This window comes from Camelina sativa, chromosome 6 (assembly GCF_000633955.1).
Source record: "Camelina sativa cultivar DH55 chromosome 6, Cs, whole genome shotgun sequence".
NCBI lineage: Eukaryota > Viridiplantae > Streptophyta > Magnoliopsida > Brassicales > Brassicaceae > Camelina > Camelina sativa.
The window spans coordinates 22,694,543-22,713,490 of record NC_025690.1 but is presented as its reverse complement, the minus strand read 5'-3'; the positions used below and the strand labels follow the sequence as shown (position 1 = coordinate 22,713,490).

The following is an 18,948-nucleotide window of genomic DNA, read 5'->3' as shown; positions in this document are numbered from 1 at the left end:
ACCTAATTCGGGGTATCGAATTCAGATTTAGGGCAGAAGTGACAAATTCTCGTGGAGATAATGCTGATTCCGAATATGAATTGTTACTACTAGTGTGCTAGAATCAAATTCGAAAGAAGCAAATTCAAGTCGGCAAAAAATCTAGGGTTTTTTTCTCAGACTGACGGAGAAAAAAAAAATCTGAAAAAAAAAGAGCGGATGATATTAAACAAAAGGTACGAACGAACCTTCCATTACAGAGGTTTATGATACTCAAAGGCTTCTTTCTTCAGCTTAGTCTCAGCTATCTCTCTGTCTCTGTGTAAGCTTCGTCGTCGCGTGTTCTTTCTATGATTCTCTTCTCTTCTCTTCTAAGCCAGATGAGTCCAACTCGCTGACCTGTGTGTTCTTACCTTTTTCCTTTTCTTTTTCTTTTTTCTTTTTAATTAATTCATTCTTCGGTAGTTTGTGTTTCTTTGTTTTTTTTTTTAATTACAAGACAGGTCAAAAGTACTAAACAGTAAACACTAACAATTTGTGATGAACCAATTATTTTATTAGTAGGGGACCTAAGAAAGACTGCGGTCTTCTTACTGGTCTCCAATGTATACTAATGAAATTAGCCATTAATAGAGCTTTCAACTACAAGCAGGATCTGAACGACGTCGATTTTTAACTATAGAAGAAAGTTGGAACCGTGACATTATTACAACAGATCAAATATATTTACTTCGTGCTAGATTTTCTTTTGTAATAAAAACGTTAGTACCAAAATAATTTATAAAATAAGAAAAGGAATTCATATGATAAAAATTGAAATAAATGTTAATTAATAAATGAGAATCAAAAATTTGAGATACAGTGGTTAGATTTTAGACAATCTGCGTTTACTCTGGGCCTAGATCTTACCCAATGACGGCCCACCTTATGTCCACAGTGTTTTCCAAATTTTATTGAATCATAAATTTTGTGCCAGCTTCTCTTTTACTCGTCTTTGTCCCACAAGAGGGATCGGAGGTGATTGATAAAAAAAAGATTTGTCATTTAAAGGTTTGTTTGGAAACATATGAATGACAATTTCTTCATGGACCATCAACAACTATGGATTATTCATCAGACTAGACTACACAACAGTGAAATTGCAAAAGAAACTTATCTAGAAGAAAAATGTCTTGCTCTCGAAATTGGGCCCTTTACAAATAAAATAAATAAATTAGGAGCTTGGAATTTTGTTTTGAGTATTTTTTTGGTCAAAGGAACATTTTAATGTTAGCGTTATGTATTTCGTGGAATGCTAATCCAAGGTGACCAAAGGAAATTAGTATATTGGATTTCTATGGCGACGTCGAGTCTAGACTTCAAACCAAATATGTAGGTTCTTCTCAACTTAAACAATAACCTGATATGGATTTTTCAACCTTACCGTATTACTATCCTATGTGATTGAATGATAGGTAGTAATCCATCTAAATTACACATCTACTCGATGATGGCAAAATAATAGTGTACGTACAGTATATAATAAAACATGGGCATCACATGGTTCACGAATTATCTTATTCTTTCCATCAATATAAAAGATAAAAGATTCCCCGCTTTAAATCATTCTGCTTTTCGCAATGTAGTTTCCAAAATTAAAAGGTTTTAAGTTATTGTTTTGTAAAGCTAACATTATTATTTCAAAAGGATCTATTGCATAAACCCCCTCTTTTGTGCTTTCCTGGCCTTAAGTAAGGTTCGCTTTAAAAAAGTCCAAAATATTTTGGTGCAAAAGAAATCAAGGGGACAATTCTTGTCCGGTTTCACTTCTTGTCTTGGTGACTTCGGAAGAAGATTCCTTATCTCATTTTGTCTAATAGTCTAAAATAATAGAAAAGATGGTGCTGAGAGGTTGGCCACTAGACACTTCTTAATATTTAGGTTAGAAAACCAAGTTGTTTTTAAATATTCTTATTAGGTCGTTAATATGTCGACAAGTTTAGTTGGCTTATTGAATAGTGACTGGCCGCTGATCAGCGACCATTATATCATCATGCTCGATCCTGTGTTCTAATTTAACTTTCACTGAAAAAAATGTATAAATGATGCTCTATTCATTCATCATTTGGGAGAAAAGTTGAGAGAAATCCTAATCAGATATGGTTTATGTGCACGCACCTACATACGTACAATTGGAACCAAATCTTTAACAAGAATCAATTTAACTAAAATAAAGACAATTCCACTTTCTCATTCCGAATAGATCATATATATAAACTAGAGCTAGCAGATTTAGCTTCCTTATTTCACATCACACGCCGAACCTAAAATTGGAATATAAATCTTTTCACACAACTCTACTACATATACTTTAATCTCTTATTTATTTGTTAATGCAGCACAAGTCCCACTCTTAACCCATGCTTTGTATTATAATATGTGTATATTTTTTTTTTTTTTTTTTTTTGTGTATAACTCGATGATATATACGAGTGCAATAAAATTTCCATGTAACTGTAACTTATTTTAATTAATGGTTTTTGCACATGCATTTAGAAAGAAAAAACAACATAATTACCTAAAGTAATTTAACAAAAGAAAAACAAAATAATCTTAAAAATGTTTGATTTATTTTGAAGGATAAATAAAATATTTTAAATAATGATTTGGATACAAATATGCACTGTTATATACTGTACTTCACAATCAGAGAAAAAAACCAAAAAAAAGTTAATTTAAAAAGTAATATAAACACGCATGGTTTACAGACAACTAAACCCACTAACTAAATGAAGTTTAATTAAAAATACTAAAAAGTTGGCTAATAACCTAATCCGTGGAATCTCATGCGTAGTTGAGACCAATTGTACGAAAGGGTGCTGTTTCTTGTAACTCCCAGCCGCAACATAAACGCGTGAGTGAAGACACGCGCCACGTGGAGAGCCCAGAATCTTTCTGAGGCTTTTGGACCATAAACTTCGAAACACATAAGACAGTGACAGATCCAAACTAACAAAAAGTTAAAACCAATCCCTTCAATTATTAACTTTAACTGTTTCTGTCATTATATAGTTTTTTTTATATATATTTTATTTTTCCATCACATTTTTAAGGAAATTAAATGTTATTCTTCCTTGGTTGGTAATTTGGTGTCCTTATATTTTAGTACTAATTATTAGTTATAATCAATCACAGATCGCTCTTTAAATTTAGAGAAAGATTCGGAATTTATAGTTTTCGTCTTATCGAGGACACAACACAATCGTTGTTTTTAATACTACTACTAGTATAAGATTGAGATTTCTTCTTTCTGTCACATATAAGGTTCTCTCTGCCTTGGGTTATCTGATCATATGTACTTTTAAAAATTTATTCAAATCATGTCGGCTCAACTATTGGCGCATTCTTATGCGATCGATTCTTATTTATTGATATTTTTTTTCTTAATAAAATGGAAATCCACACACACACACACGCACGATCCATTATTGTTATCTTTTACCTAAAGAATAATTGCAAATTGGTCACTTAAATAAGGCAAACATTTCGCATGGACACACAGAACTGGCAAATTTGGACGACGCCATGAACCGAACCGTGTAATGACAATGACAGTTCATATGCTCTCTCTCTCTCTCTCTCACAAGTGTATTACTATTTTTATTTTCATTTTTCAAACTTTCCTGTTTCTTATTCTTATTTATATATCATTTTATAATAAAGAATCCTCAATTTATTCCGTTTCCATAACCCCATTAACACATTATTCGAGAGAAATGGAATCAGCCAATCACTCTCATTTCCTCCATATATATCATTCTATCTACAAATATTCACTATAGTTACTTTGTTCTTTTCCTCACTTAAACAAAAAGATCCACCTCGATCCTCTCTCCTCCGTCTTTCCTCCGCCGCCGTCTCACCATCACCCACCGCCTCTAAAATGAGAGAAGATAATCCAAACTGGTTCCTTAGATGGGAAGAGGAGCTTCCTTCACCGGAAGAACTCATCCCTATCTCTCAAACCTTGATCACTCCTCATCTAGCTCTCGCGTTCCAAATCGGAAGCCCTAACCATCATCTTGGATCGAAGAGAACCACAGCTACTTATCACCACCACCAGAACCTTCAACCATCCACCACTCCAACAACTCCAACTCTAACTCCTCAACCGATGATGATGAATTCTGATTTCGGCGGTGGCGATTCCACGGATCTTGGTTCAGGATCGATCGGAGGAGAGCCAGCAAGAACGTTGAAACGACCGCGTTTAGTGTGGACGCCTCAGCTACACAAACGTTTCGTCGACGCTGTTGGACATTTAGGGATCAAGAACGCAGTTCCGAAGACGATAATGCAGCTAATGAGCGTTGAAGGGTTGACTAGAGAGAACGTCGCGAGCCATCTTCAGAAATATCGTCTTTACCTTAGGAGAATGCAAGGCGGGAACGGTAATGGAATCTCCGGTGGACACGTTATCGTCTCCGACTCAGCAACTGATCGTCTATTCGCGAGCTCGCCGGTTCCGGCACATTTCTTGAACCATCATGAGTACTTGATGCCTCCATTAGAGCATCCGTATATGGGGAAGCATGTGATCACTCAGCAAAACCAAGTGGTTCGTAATCTGAAGTATGAAGATTCCGCACAAGGTAATGGAGATGGTGGTAGGAAGATTCTTAAGCTCTTCCCTGCGGGAAATTAATATATTTGAGTTCTTAACTTCATTTTTATGGAAGTAATAATGTTAAAAGGTATGTGGATTATCTTGTGTAATTTGCATTTTTCGTCAAACTTAATAAATGTATTGTTAGTGTATATTTTTTTAATTCTACACGAACGGTTTAACTTTTGTATGATGTTATCATTTGTATTCACTACAAGCCGAGTTAAATTATCATCTGTTGCAATGACGTGATAAAGTTACGTTGAAAACCAAACGCTGGAGCGTAACACAGTAAGAAGAAAAAAAAAAGACAAGGCAATGACACTAATCAAAAGGTTTTGTTTGTTCTATATTCGACATACAAACTGTTTCAAAATTTGGACTACACAAATCGTTAAGCCTCAACGAAAAAAGCAATTACCGGTTCTGCATGTAATCGAAGCTAAGGGGTTGCGGATGCGGATAGAACTGCCCCTGCAGAAACAACATTCATTTTTAAACACTTATCAATGACTAATTTAAGTATCTACTCAGATGTGTTATACAATCTACTTTTCCTCACAAGTGTTTCATTGTGAACTTGATAAAGGAGTGTCAAAAAGAGGCAAAAACTTGTTTACCTGAAAAGGTGCGTTTCTGAAGTGTTCATAAGAATGAGTATACATCACCGCAGCTGCATTTGGCCATTGCATGTACATAGCAGCATTCATCGAAGGCTGGTTTAACCCCGTGGTCACATAGGGGCTGATGACAGAGTGTTGACCCAAGCTGAGAGACGTAGGAGCACTTGGGTTTTGACTATACCCGCTAAATCCCATATCATAGCACGGCGCCCCTATTTTCTGAATGTTGAAGTGTGGCAAGCAGAAATTTTGGTCGACTGGGAGGTTCCTAATGTACCTGTAAGCGCACAAGGTTTTTAAGTATACAAAAGAAAGCTTTAACGTTCTTTGTTATTCACAAGCAATCACCGTGGGTAATGGATGCTTTACTACGTACCTTTGATAGCTGCGGTCATAGTCAGGGTCATACCGGTCTTTCTCTCTGTCTCTGAGAACTGCAATACGAGATCCAGGAATGCTCTCCTTAGGGAAATGGTTTTTCTCAGCCTCGATACTACCACTCTTCAACACTTGACTTTCATCATCTCTGATAGGACTACTATTCACCTTCCAAGGATTATTAGTTTCAGACAGAGAATCGTTACAAGCAAGGTTTGCAAGACCGTTAAATATACGTGCTCGTGCCCTGTCATAGTCTTCTTTCCTCTCTTCAACACTTCTCGGACCTTGCTTTCCCAGGTCACCAGCTTCCATTCCAGATCCTTTAGAAGGTCGGGTCTTTATTATAGCAACTTTCATGTGCTCAAACTTGCCAGTTTCTGATTGTTTAGCTGGGATTTCAAATAGCCGAACAGCAGGAAACCTACTCTCAGTTGATTTAGTCACGAGAATCCTGCTCACGTTACCACCTGCACCACCATCTCGAACTGATGTGACTAGTCCATAGTGGTTAGCAACACGATGAGCTGCAAGACGGAGATATGATATCGGGAAATGCTGGAACTCGAATTGCTGCTCATCAGGGTTCTGCAAGAACTTCTGAACATCAAGTTCCATCCTCAAAACTGACATTACAAGAACAATAAATCGCTTAGAAAACAGTCAAGCAAAGAATAGTCCATGAGATAGACCCCAAGCATAATCAAAGAGAAATAACTTTTAACTCCAAACAAATCTCACATCTTAAACTCATAACATCAGATTAGAAACATTAATATTGCAAAATCACTTTCCTAGTTATGTATCCCTCTGCAAAGTAAGCTTTTAACAATGATAACACTTTAGCCAAGATCTGAATCCGCAAAAATTTCTTAGAAATCAACCTAGGCAATAAACAATCCTAACACCAATCGTTCTCCCCAAAATCCCTAACTAAGATTCTAAGCTCAATTAAGATATAAGCACAGGTCAGTTCTATACAAGATTGTAACTTGAAGAAACTAGGGCATCGTAACAGGAATCGAAGACGAAACAACCAAACAGGGCAAAAAGAGAGGAAGCTTACTGGTAAGACGATGTCGAGGATTCTGAAGGGCCTCAACCAAAAAAGGATCCACCGTGAATCCCTTGTCGGCCATAAGGGCACAACTTGTTTCAGAGGTCAAGGCTGTGTCCATGAGAGGTGGATTAGACAGATGATGATAAGTCCTTGCTTCCTCTAAAAGGTTGATTCTTTCTCTCTCGGAAGCAAAAGAGAAGAAGAAGTCAATCAAGAGGAGGAAGAGGATGATTGAAATGGAAGCATTGAGGAGGACGACGACGAGAGAGAGAAGAACAAAAGATGCAAAAAAAAAAAGCTTATCTCTCTCTCTCCCTCAAATCGAACGAGAGGGAAGGGAAGATAACTCTTATTTTATTCTTAAGATTTTATATAATTTTGTTTGTGTACTCAAAAAAAAATCTTTAGTGGGCCTAGTGGGCTTAGCATTGTTATATATATTCTAGAAGGGTTTAGATTGCGTTGCAAAATACACAGAGAAACGGGGCCCGAACTAATCCGAATTTATACAAAAGGTCCTCATATGTTTATTAAAAAAGCAATTATCACCAAAACTTCTCGGAGTTCATCTGTTGTTGTGCTACTTGCAGTGTTGAAGCTTGAGGTTTAAGGGCTTGTTGGATTCAGGCTATTCAGCTTTCAAGCAATCGAAAATGGAGAAGATAAACACAGTACAAGGCTCTGCTTCCGATTCCACGACCACGGTCTCGAACCCACCAAGATAAAGTAGTACAGTGTAGTGTAATATATTCGGTTTAGTTTTGGTTCGATTTGGTGTAGTGTATAGTTTACCTTTTTAGTGAAGAGAAACTTAGATCGAAAATTTTTCTAGCAGTAATAAATAGTATAACCTTACAGTGGAGAGAAAGAGAAGGCACAAAAAGAATCTGCAAAATTCAACTTTGAATCACTTAGAACGTTGCTACTCATGTACTGATGTAAGAACTGTTTTTTTTTTTTCTTTTCTTTCAAATCAGAACAACTTGAGACTTCAAACTCTTCATCTCCTCATCATATCTGCTGATTTGCTGCGAACCGTCTCGAGAATCCTGCAATATTCGAAGAAGAGAGACGAATGATCTCCTTCAAGATTCTTACAAGGACCTCTTCCTATGACCAAGTCAAACCCTCCCTACTCGTCCATAAGTCGCTCAATTGTATTATTGTCTAGTTTTGAAAACTGTCTCAAGGTACCCTTCTGATTCGTCTGCGCCCAATAGCTTCTCAAGATGTTTCGATTTGCGTCTGAACTCTCCACAGACACAACTACATTCATTCGAATCTCGAGACGATGGAGTGCGACTTCTCCACCGCCAATTCCCGTGAAGAGTGACAGAACGTTGATTCCATTCGGGAACAAAGGCTTGAGGACGGAAAAGTGATATGCAACAGTATCAACCTAAAGAAAAATGAAACCAAAAACACAAGTTTAGAACCAACCAAAGACTTTCAAACCAAAACTGAACTGACAGAGAGGTGTTAGTTATCGAATTATACCTGAAACGAGTTGCCTAAAGACTTGAAGCGCTCAGTTCTACTGAGTCCTCCTCGAGTATGATCCTTTGGGAAGCCTAGAAGCATCTCCATCTCATCTGGTTCAAGCGGGGCAAGTTTGTTCTTGCCAACCCAGACCAAATTCCATTTTCTGCAATCTTTGAGGACTTCTTTCTGCACACTTTTAGGCGGCTCTCCATCATGTCTCTCAAGCTTCTCACGTAGATTGTTTGTAAGCGTAGCACTGGCAATAAATGTGCCCAAACATCCCAAGTGGGCCACCATCTCTTGGTCAATGGAAAGGCTTCTTGGATGGTGTAGTGTGGTGGAGGCTGGATTTGGTATCTTCTATCGATTGGCAGGTTATGAACGTAACCCCTTCTCATTGCAGCGGCAGAGAGATACTTAGAATCCACAAATTCAGGCATGATATCATACAAGTGGCTGGAAATCTTGGCCCAAACACCTTTACTTGCCATTGCAACGTTCGCGTAGTTAAAGTAGGGCGGGCCACGAGCAACATCTGGAATTGGGACTGGTCTTTTTGTCATAATTCCAGGTCCATTAGGGACACCAAACCCAGTCATCGGATCTGGTAGACGGATGAGCTCGTCATTGGCCATGGCAGTGTTCGGCTTTCTCTCTCTTCTTGGTGGCTCATTGTATACTCGCCTCTTTTTGCTGTTAGTTATAAGCTGCACAGTCAAAGAGTCATTGAGTCAAGCATGAAAAACTGCATAATCTAGGGAAAAGTTCACTGCCGTTTTGGTAATTTCTTCTATTTAGCCACACAGTAACAACACAAATGAAGTCTACCACCTACAGTGAAGTAATTACATGTTCTGAAGAAAGACTGAACTACAATCAACACCGGCAAAAACATTAACGAGACTTGAGGAAGCAATGTAAGTTCTGTGAAACATTGAGTAGAACTACAAAAGGTATCAAATTGTAATTTCAAACCAAAGCATCTGATCGAATTAAAAAAAAGCTAAGACCAAGGAAATCCAGAGTTCAACTTATCATTAATCAAACTATCAGAGGTATAAATATGCAAAGATCACAATCCAAGAGCTTTGTTAATTTAAAAACTACAGTTAATAATCTACAAGAATGCAACACAAACAATGATCTCAGGCATTGATTACAAAATATAGGACGAAGTTAACCAATCACACAATTTTAAAGCGGACAACTCTAGCTGTCTCATCGAACTGACCAGAATTGCAGAAGGATAATTCAATACTAACTTGATGGCTGTATTAGGTTCTTCAAGAGACTTCGACTTATTACCTCTTTTTTATCTTGTTCTGCGAATTGCCGTGCCATCTGAGCAGCACAAATGAAGTTTACGACCTCTTCCACACTTGCATCCTCTCCTGTAAAGTTTGAGAAGAAACGTGAATACTTGCAAGGATGCTAATTGGATTGATGAACAAGTAAACGTCTAACAGATATGAACAGAAAGATAAGAAAATTTTAAAGTATAATGATAATAATTAAGCGAGAGCGTACCGCATCTCTCTATAGCTTCTGCAGCCTCTTCCCTCGAAAAGTCCATCTTGATCAAATATTGGAGTATACTATCTTCATCCGAGTAGTTTGGTTTATCCTGTCATTTTCCAAAACAGATAAGAAGGCAACACATACAATCTACTTCTTAAAAATGTAAGACATGAGCATTGCATTGAAAGTTTAAAAAATCTGCAGAAAATGTTATAACCAAGCAAAGGTCTGAAACTTGGATAGAACAATTGTACCTCATCATCTGAGGATAATGAATAGAGATTGTCATCATCATTAGTGTTGATGTTCTCGTCGTCTGTCGTTTCGCTCATTTTCTCTACCTCCTAAAGAAACAGTAATGACCTTCTATTACATGAAATACTATATTTTCATGTCGATATACTATTTAGTTGTAATGTTTACTTACCGCATAAGTAAGAAGTGCAGTTGTTAACTCATCAACATTTTCGTCTCCTGCATATTATCAAGGAAAGTTCAATAAACCTCATTACAAGATTTCCCAATTCCTAGAAGGAAAAAAGAGCAAAGAGATATGTCATTACCGTATTCTTGTATAGCTTTTAACACATTTTCCTCAGGAAACCCCATCCCAATAAGCTGATCGATAACTTTGGATTTTGAAGAAGTAGGTTCATCGCTTGTCTTCACAAATTTAAAAAAAAAAAAAAACGTGGAGTTAAGATTATATACAAGCAAATTGTGAACATGCACATGAAAAATTCAAGCCAAATAGGAGACTCACAGAAAACTTGGAGAGCGTTTCAAGAATCAGAATAGGTTCTGGATTTGGTCCTGCAAATGATTTAACATTTCATCGATCGACAGAACTCAGAAATGCATATCTCAGATATAAACACAAATCAGAAATAGACTAACCACCAGTTTTCTTCAATTGCTCTAACAATGCTTTCACTTGAAAATCCCATCTCAATAAAACTAGCAAACGTCTCATCAGAGATTCCCTTGTGAAGAGACAAGTTAAGAATTGCAATTTTTCTTTAGAATTCAGTAAGCACTTACACAAGCAGGTCCACCTGAGGTCTCAGACACAGAATGCATCGGAGAAGATTGATAGTTATCAATCTCAATTCATCATCCGAATTCCAGATCTCATCACTGTCTTCATCACTACTAGAAAGTTCCATGTTTAAAACAACAGAGAGAGAGAGAGAGAGAGAGAGCTACGGCTGCTTCTGAAGGTTTTGGTCCAGCTAGATTTCCAACAAAGTTCGGCAGCTAGGTTTTGGTACAGCTGAGTAGGCAAATGCGACTGAACAGAACAAAGTTCCGGTCAAATAAAACCCTAAAAACAAGATAAAAAGAAAGACTGAGAAATTTAAGCAGGCAGAAAATCTGAGAGACGATAAACTGAGAAATTTAAGCAGCGAGAACATCTTTAAGTATATTAAAAAGCAAAAGCCTAGAGAGAGGCCTCTGTTCATGAATCTCTTGTAAATAAAAAGCCTACTCTAGAGAAGAACGAACCTTACCGGAAATTTGTAGCTAGAATCACATTCACAGTTCACAGTTTTCTGAAATTGTGTGTTTTTAACATTTCACAGCCTACAAAAAATAGAAACTTTTTTGAAGAAGATGAAGAAGAGAGTCAAAGCTTTTTTTACAGAAAATTACAAGAAAAACCAATTTCTCATTCTTTCCTCACCGTTTTACCTCATATTTTGGTTATTACTCAAAATTACCCTAATTTCATATACATTATGTAAAATTTATCTGATGATTCACCTCGTCGTTGTTTTTTAAAAATAAGAATTTTACTTTCATCTACGTTGATTGTTAATTTCATACTCAAATTTGTTAACAAAATCACAAAAATGGATTTTATAGAAATTTGTGGTCACATCTATGAAATTTTCAATACCTTAGTGTTCTTTGAGAGAATTATGAGAAACTTGTGGGTGAAAAATTGTAATTAAAAAAGTTAAAGAGCCGTACAGAAAAATAAAATAAAAAATGGGGAGGATATACAAAAAGGGAAAAATCCCATAAAAACCACAAAGTGGCTTCTTGGTTTTGCAAATTAGGAGATATGTTTGTATTTGTATGTATGAAATGAACCCCTCTACTCATGCTCTAAATATCTTGGTTGGTCGACTAATTACCCTATGTTTGGCTGAGAAGGCTGCTTGTACATCATCAGATATGTCTCGTCAGATATGACTAATTACCCTATGTCTCGTCTAATAGAGGGAATGAGAAGTTATGATGAACATCTCGATAGAGCATCACCGTCACTTCCGAACAGTGTACGCAACTTGGTTACTCTACTAAGAGCTGAAATTAGTGTTAGTAGCGACTGTGACATATTTTTTTTTCTTTTCTAAAAGTTTTGACATATGTACGCATACAATTATTTGATGCTTGTTGTTTCGAAGGTTCGAAGACATATGAAACTTGGTCAGGGCTAATGCCTAATGGCAATATGTAGAAGATGTTATAGAACATTGCTATTCCTCTGATGCTTTGTTATAGGTATTCTCGAAGGCTTTAGAATTGCATTGTGCACCCACACCAGCTCTCTCTCTCTCTTTGCAAGCACCTCTAGAGAAAAGTGTGAGATCATATCATATGTTTTTTTTCTTTCTTTTTTTCTTTTTTTTTTAAGTGTTGTCTTACATGATTCTTGCGGTCCTCCAAATCTTGTGAAAATGATTGTCTCTTTCCTAATTTTGGCGGTGTCCTAATGTAGTATTTTCGTGATCTTGGTGAATCTACCTTGTGAAAAATGTGACTTATAAAGAATCCAAAAGAGGTATATGTCTAAATATGTGACTTAGCTAGAATTGATAATACCTTGTAGCTAGCTTCCAAGCGGCTATCCAACTCATTGTTTGAACCTGAACGCAAATCCCCATGTTTATTTATCCTTTTAATTATATTTATAACTAACGATCCGTGATTGCATATTTGCATTGCAATCCAAAAAATCAAACTAACGTGTAGATAATCGAAGTGAAAAAAACTGCAAGTTTATAAATTATCTTTAACATAAAAAGTAAAGACGTTAGAATTCTGATTAGTTAAATTTAAGTTTTAAACTAAGAATTCCGGTTATATATGTAGTGGCAAATCTCAAGACAAAGAAGTCGGTTGCTCATAGAGAATTAAGAAACTAGACCAGAACATGACCTTACTATATATTGTATGATATTTATGATGGTGCTATACTATAAGATTAGTAAGTAAGAAAGAAAAAGCAATGCATCAAATGAATTGTTTCTTAGCTTATAACAAAAAAAGTTTATAAATACTTTTAAGTTACTAAATAGTCAATCAACTATCAAGTTAATAGTGTGAGGCTATGAGGTGAGAGAGAGAAAAGAAAATGATGAGTGATGCAGAGGGGGGGGGGAGAGGAGACATGCGTGACGGGAAAGAGACTCAAAAACGACACACAGTTGGAAAGTGAAGCGATAAGATAGCATTATTATTTTTTTAAGGTTTTTTTAATCAGAAGAGAGAAGTTTCGGGAGAGAGAGACAAATAACGAAAACCCTTCCTTCACTCCAAAACTAACACAAATGCAGTCAACGTGCTTTTTAACATGTGGATTACCAAATCCCTCCCACTCTCTTCCTCTCGTGCTTTGTTTCACACTCGCCATTTATTATATCCACAACTTATATCAGAAAAATTTGTTAGTAAATAGCCGACCAAAAAAGGAATTTGTTAGTAAATTTATAAACCGATGAAGGTAAAGAGAGTACTATTGAGATTTTATAAACAGAAAACATATACCTATCTTTCTGCCTTTATATTCTAAAAGGAAATAAATTAGGCAAGAATATTCTAGACTTAAAAAAATAGATAATGCACAAAGGACCTACATATATAATATAGGCTCCTAAAAATTGGATTGGACACATAATAAAGTCATGATCTCCTAAAAGTCAACTCCCACAAGTATTCACTACCAAATTTAAGGTTATACTATAAAACTAGAACGTCGTGCACATGCTTTGCTAGCCAGCCCCTACCTCAAGTGCCAAACCAAATGAAAGACAAAGACAATGGTCGACATAATATGCATGTGTGGGGAGGAACTCAGAACTCCTCTGTCGTCGTCTTTTAATCAACCTATACTTTGAATTTTTGTATACACTCTAATCTTGTTGAGTTATGAAATAATTCTACAAAAGTAAAAAAAAAAAAAAAACAACTAACAAATAGCAAAATATGTAAATTAAGAATCACGAACATACTTAGTATGATAATTAGTATGCGCAATAAATTCTAAACTTTATAGATTTGATTGACTTCATACAATAAACTTTAACTAAAAAAGAAAGAAAATAAATAGACTATAGAAAATAAATAAATAAAATAAAATCTGTTTTTTTTTTAATCTCACAAATCAAATCAACTATTTTTAGTCAATCATCTGAAATTGATATTATTTATGGATTAGAGACTTACTACTATATATATTTTTAAAAATTAATTTTAAAAGAAGAAGCAAAAAATTAGGATACATAACAAAAGCACATCATGATGGTCATACAAGTTAATTTAGGTACAGTTTAGTAATAAAGTTATTCAAAATAACCTCTCTAATTTATTTATTTTCTAGATTTGTTGTTTATTAATTAATCAAGGAAAGAGATATATTTTGGATTATATAGGTTCCCTCATCATCATCACATCACTAGTGTGTATGTTTAGCGACCACGCGCCGTAGACGAAGAAGACGGAAGCAACCACACCTTCCTCTTCCTTCTTCCTCTCTCTCTCTCTCTCTCTCTCTTTGTCTTTAAACCCCTCGTCGTCTTTCTCCCGCATCACTCCCATAACCCCTTTCTTCTCTCTCTCTCTCTCTCTCTCTCTCTCTCTCTCTCTCTCTCTCTTTCCTTCTTCATCATCATCATCTCCCCAATTCGTAACCCTAAAAACTCAGATTAAACAAATGGCTGAACCAATCACGGAGCAGCCTCCACCACCTGCTCCGGACCCTAATTCCACCCACCCTCCTCCTTCCGATTTCGATTCCATCTCGATCCCTCCGTTCGATGATCATTTCGGCTCCGATCAGACTCCGATTGGTGAACTCATGTCCGATCTGGGTTTCCCCGATGGTGAATTCGAGCTCACTTTCGACGGTATGGACGATCTCTACTTCCCCGCTGAGAACGAGTCGTTTCTCATCCCTGTCAATGCCTCTACCCAAGAGCACTTCGGTGATTTCACCCCCGACTCCGAAGCTTCTGGAATCTCCGGTGGTTCTCTTCTTCTTCCCACCAAAGATGATGCCGTTACAACTTCGGGTTGCTGTAACCGTGAATCGCCTAGGGATGACTCTGATGATCGATGCTCCGGTGCTGACCGTAGCTTAGATCTACCGACTCCGTTGTCCTCTCAGGGCTCCGGTAATTGCGGTTCTGATGTCTCCGAAGCTACGAATGAATCGTCTCCTAAATCAGGTAACGTTGTCGTCGACCAGAAGGTCAAGGTGGAAGAAGCTGTGGCTACTACTACTACGACGTCTATTATTACCAAGAGGAAGAAAGAGATCGAAGAGGATTTGAGTGACGAGTCTAGGAACAGTAAGTATAGGAGATCAGGGGAGGATGCAGACGCAAGTGCTGTGACCGGCGAGGAAGATGAGAAAAAGAAAGCTAGACTCATGAGAAACCGTGAAAGCGCGCAGCTTTCGAGACAGAGGAAGAAGCATTACGTTGAGGAGCTTGAAGAGAAGGTTAGGAATTTGCATTCCACTATAACGGATTTGAATGGCAAGATGTCTTATGTCATGGCTGAGAATGCTACTCTAAGGCAGCAATTGGGAGCCAATGGAATGTGTCCACCGCATCATCCACCACCTCCCATGGGAATGTATCCACCTATGGCTCCAATGCCTTATCCATGGATGCCTTGTCCGCCTTACATTGTCAAGCAACAAGGGTCTCAAGTGCCTTTGATTCCCATTCCTAGGTTGAAACCACAGAATCCTCTTGGAACATCCAAGGCAAAGAAGTCGGAGAGTAAGAAGAGTGAAGCTAAGACCAAGAAGGTCGCCAGTATTAGTTTTCTGGGGCTTCTGTTTTGTCTATTTTTGTTTGGTGCATTGGCTCCAATTGTGAACGTTAATTATGGAGGAATTAGTGGTGCTTTTTATGGGAACTATAGGTCTAATTATATTACTGATCAGATTTACAGTCAGCATAGGGATAGAGTTTTGGATGCATCTCGTAGTGGTGCTGGCACTGGGGTTTCTAATAGTAACGGGATACATTGCGGGAGAGATTCTGATCAAGGAACAAGGAAAAATATATCCGCAACAGAGAGCTCTGTGCCTCCTGGAAATGGTAGTGAGCCTCTAGTTGCATCACTCTTTGTTCCGAGGAATGACAAGCTTGTGAAGATAGATGGGAATTTGATTATTAACTCTATATTGGCGAGTGAGAAAGCCGTGGCTTCGAGAAAGGCTTCTGAATCAAATGAGAGGAACGCTGATTTGGTGATTCCGAAAGATTATTCCCCTGCACTGCCTTTACCTGACGTGGGAAGGACCGAGGAAATGGCTAAGCATCTCTATAGATCTAAGACTGAAAAACAGAAAGCTCTATCCTCTGGCTCCGCTGATACTCTGAAAGACCAATTCAAAACAAAAGCAGCCAACGGTGAAATGCAGCAATGGTTTCGTGAAGGTGTTGCAGGTAATTCACGGGTTTCTCATGTTACTTTCTGTTCCCTTGACTTAATTATGTATACTAGTCCTTACTATATCTTGATTTTTTGACACAAGAACACTTTAATGATGCTGAACCTTCAGCAAATCTGTGGTCATAAGTAGATGCATCCAACAATCTAGATTAGATATTAACTAGGAACATGTGACATTGTTACTCATATAGATTGAAAAGAGTAGATCTGGTGTTTATTTCTCTTCGCCCTTTTCTGCAGAAACTTGACGCACAATGGTAGCTTGAAGTCTTACTGACACTTGGTTCACTATTTAACAACATCTTATTTTTTTGTTATATGACTATTGTAGGGCCCATGTTTAGTTCAGGGATGTGCACTGAAGTGTTTCAGTTTGATGTCTCCTCAACCTCTGGAGCCATCATTCCTGCAACCAACGTCTCTGCTGAACACGTTAAGAACACCACAGACACACACAAGAGAAAGAACAGAAGGATCCTTCGCGGTCTTCCCATTCCACTCCCAGGATCAGATTTTAACCTCACCAAAGAACACCAAAGAAACAGCAGTAGCAAAGAAATCAAGCCAGCGTCGTCAGTGGTTGTATCTGTGCTTGTTGATCCGAGAGAAGGTGGTGACGGAGATATAGAAGGGATGATTGGGGGACCAAAATCACTGTCCCGAGTTTTTGTCGTCGTGCTTCTAGACAGTGCAAAGTATGTAACATACTCGTGTGTCCTACCTCGATCAGGAGCTCCTCATCTTGTGACCACTTAAAAAGACTTTTTGAGAGGATTGAAACATATTTCCGCTGGTCTTCTCTCCTCTTAGGCTTTTTGTATGTAAAGAATAAATACCCTGCTCTTTGGTATCATCAAAGTAATATCCAATAGAGCTATATTTACCCGTTGTCCGGCTTTTTTGTTTGTTTCCAGATGTAGAATCCGAATGCTGTAACTTTTTTTTTTTTTAACCTTTTATAAACTTATAACCTTAGAAAGTTTTGCATTACGGATCAAACTTCACAATTACATTGCAAAAGTTGGTGTGTACAAACTCCATTAGCTCAAAACTTTACCGAGACAAAAGTGCCTCTTTACCTGAGTTTGACGGAGAGAGATTTGGATTAGCTTTTTTGTTAACTCAGGTTCATGAACCTGAGCTCACTTTTCGATTAATTTATTATTTGTCAGAAGAAAAAAGAAAGTGATCATTTTATTTTTAAATGTAACAAGTAGGCATGAACACGTGAACTTCCCCCATTGCAAAACATAAAAAAATGCTTTAGCTCATTGGTTCCTTCTTCTTTCTTTATCACTGTACGCTTCGTTTCGTCAAGTTCTTTCTTCATAAGCTCGGATCCGTTGGAGACGACGAACTTGAACTTTCTGTTTTTTTTTTTATACTATAAATTATTTTTCATCTTTCGTTTGCCCCAAAGCTATGAGGCTCACACCACCACCAACAGCTCCGCCGCTATGAATCCTTCTCTTCCAGGTACATGATCGGATCTATCTATTTACAACGATTGATTTCACTGCTTGGCTTTAGTAACGTTTTCGTCTGATCGGAATCAAATTCATTTTTGTAGATTTATAAATTTCTAGATCGATTTAGCATCGATTTCATTCCCTGTAACTCTAGTCCAAATCTAGTCAAGTCCTCCTCAAAACGTAACTTGAGCTGATGATATCTTCAATTTTTTCTTCTTTGAATATGTGATTTTGTTGACCAGGTCAACAACAGAGGTCAAAGCTCCAACGAAAATGGAATGCGATTGTTTTGAGACGCATGTGAATCAAGATGATCTGTTAGTGAAGTACCAATACATCTCCGATGCGTTGATCGCTCTTGCATACTTCTCTATCCCACTCGAGCTTATATACTTCGTCCAGAAGTCTGCTTTCTTCCCTTACAAATGGGTCCTCATGCAGTTTGGAGCATTCATCATTCTCTGTGGAGCTACACATTTCATCAACCTTTGGATGTTCTTCATGCACTCCAAAGTTGTTGCTATCGTCATGACTATTGCCAAAGTCTCCTGCGCTGTTGTCTCGTGTGCGACCGCGTTGATGTTGGTTCATATTATTCCTGATCTTCTCAGTGTCAAGAACCGGGAACTGTTTCTCAAGAAGAAAGCTGATGAGCTAGACAGAGAAATGGGTCTTATACTAACGCAAGAGGAGACTGGTAGGCATGTTAGGATGCTTACTCATGGGATTAGAAGAACGCTTGATAGACATACTATTCTAAGAACCACTCTCGTTGAGCTTGGTAAAACTCTTTGCCTCGAGGAATGTGCCTTGTGGATGCCTTCTCAGAGTGGTCTTTATTTGCAACTTTCTCATACTTTGAGCCACAAAATACAAGTTGGAAGCAGTGTCCCTATTAATCTGCCCATTATTAACGAACTCTTCAATAGCGCTCAAGCGATGCACATTCCTCATACTTGTCCTTTGGCTAAGATTGGACCTCCTGTTGGGAGATATTCTCCTCCCGAGGTTGTTTCTGTCCGTGTACCTCTTTTACATCTCTCAAATTTCCAAGGCAGTGACTGGTCGGATCTCTCTGGCAAAGGTTACGCT

At 37.6% G+C, this 18,948-nt stretch overlaps 4 protein-coding genes and 1 pseudogene across 5 annotated transcripts in view; 3 read left to right on the top strand and 2 right to left on the bottom strand.

Annotated features, from left to right (window-relative positions):
• On the top strand, positions 3,688–4,778 carry LOC104793005 (transcription factor LUX-like). Its single transcript, XM_010519276.2, has one exon. The coding sequence runs from the start codon at positions 3,902–3,904 to the stop codon at positions 4,661–4,663; it is 762 nt and encodes a 253-aa protein (XP_010517578.1). The 5' UTR covers positions 3,688–3,901; the 3' UTR covers positions 4,664–4,778.
• On the bottom strand, positions 4,924–7,021 carry LOC104793004. The gene is made up of 4 exons (XM_010519275.2): positions 6,692–7,021; positions 5,624–6,251; positions 5,245–5,524; positions 4,924–5,098 (listed from the first exon to the last, which is right to left on the bottom strand). The coding sequence occupies exons 1-4, from the start codon at positions 6,801–6,803 to the stop codon at positions 5,042–5,044; spliced, it is 1,077 nt and encodes a 358-aa protein (XP_010517577.1). The 5' UTR covers positions 6,804–7,021; the 3' UTR covers positions 4,924–5,041.
• Positions 7,500–11,264, bottom strand: LOC104793003 (annotated as a pseudogene).
• LOC104793002 (bZIP transcription factor 17-like) lies at positions 14,434–17,270 on the top strand. Its single transcript, XM_010519274.2, has 2 exons — positions 14,434–16,377; positions 16,716–17,270. Exons 1-2 carry the CDS (start codon positions 14,628–14,630, stop codon positions 17,138–17,140), a joined length of 2,175 nt encoding a protein of 724 aa, XP_010517576.1. The 5' UTR covers positions 14,434–14,627; the 3' UTR covers positions 17,141–17,270.
• The window catches only part of LOC104793000 (ethylene response sensor 1-like), a 3,609-nt gene continuing 2,256 nt past the window's right edge, over positions 17,596–18,948 (top strand). Inside the window, exons 1-2 of one of the 2 annotated variants that reach the window (XM_010519270.2) lie at positions 17,596–17,860; positions 18,099–18,350. In XM_010519270.2, coding sequence (XP_010517572.1) covers positions 18,130–18,350 — 221 coding nt within the window. In that variant the 5' untranslated portion in view covers positions 17,596–17,860; positions 18,099–18,129. Of the gene's footprint in view, positions 17,861–18,098; positions 18,911–18,948 lie in introns of both variants that reach the window. The other variant, XM_010519271.2, reaches the window with a different exon arrangement.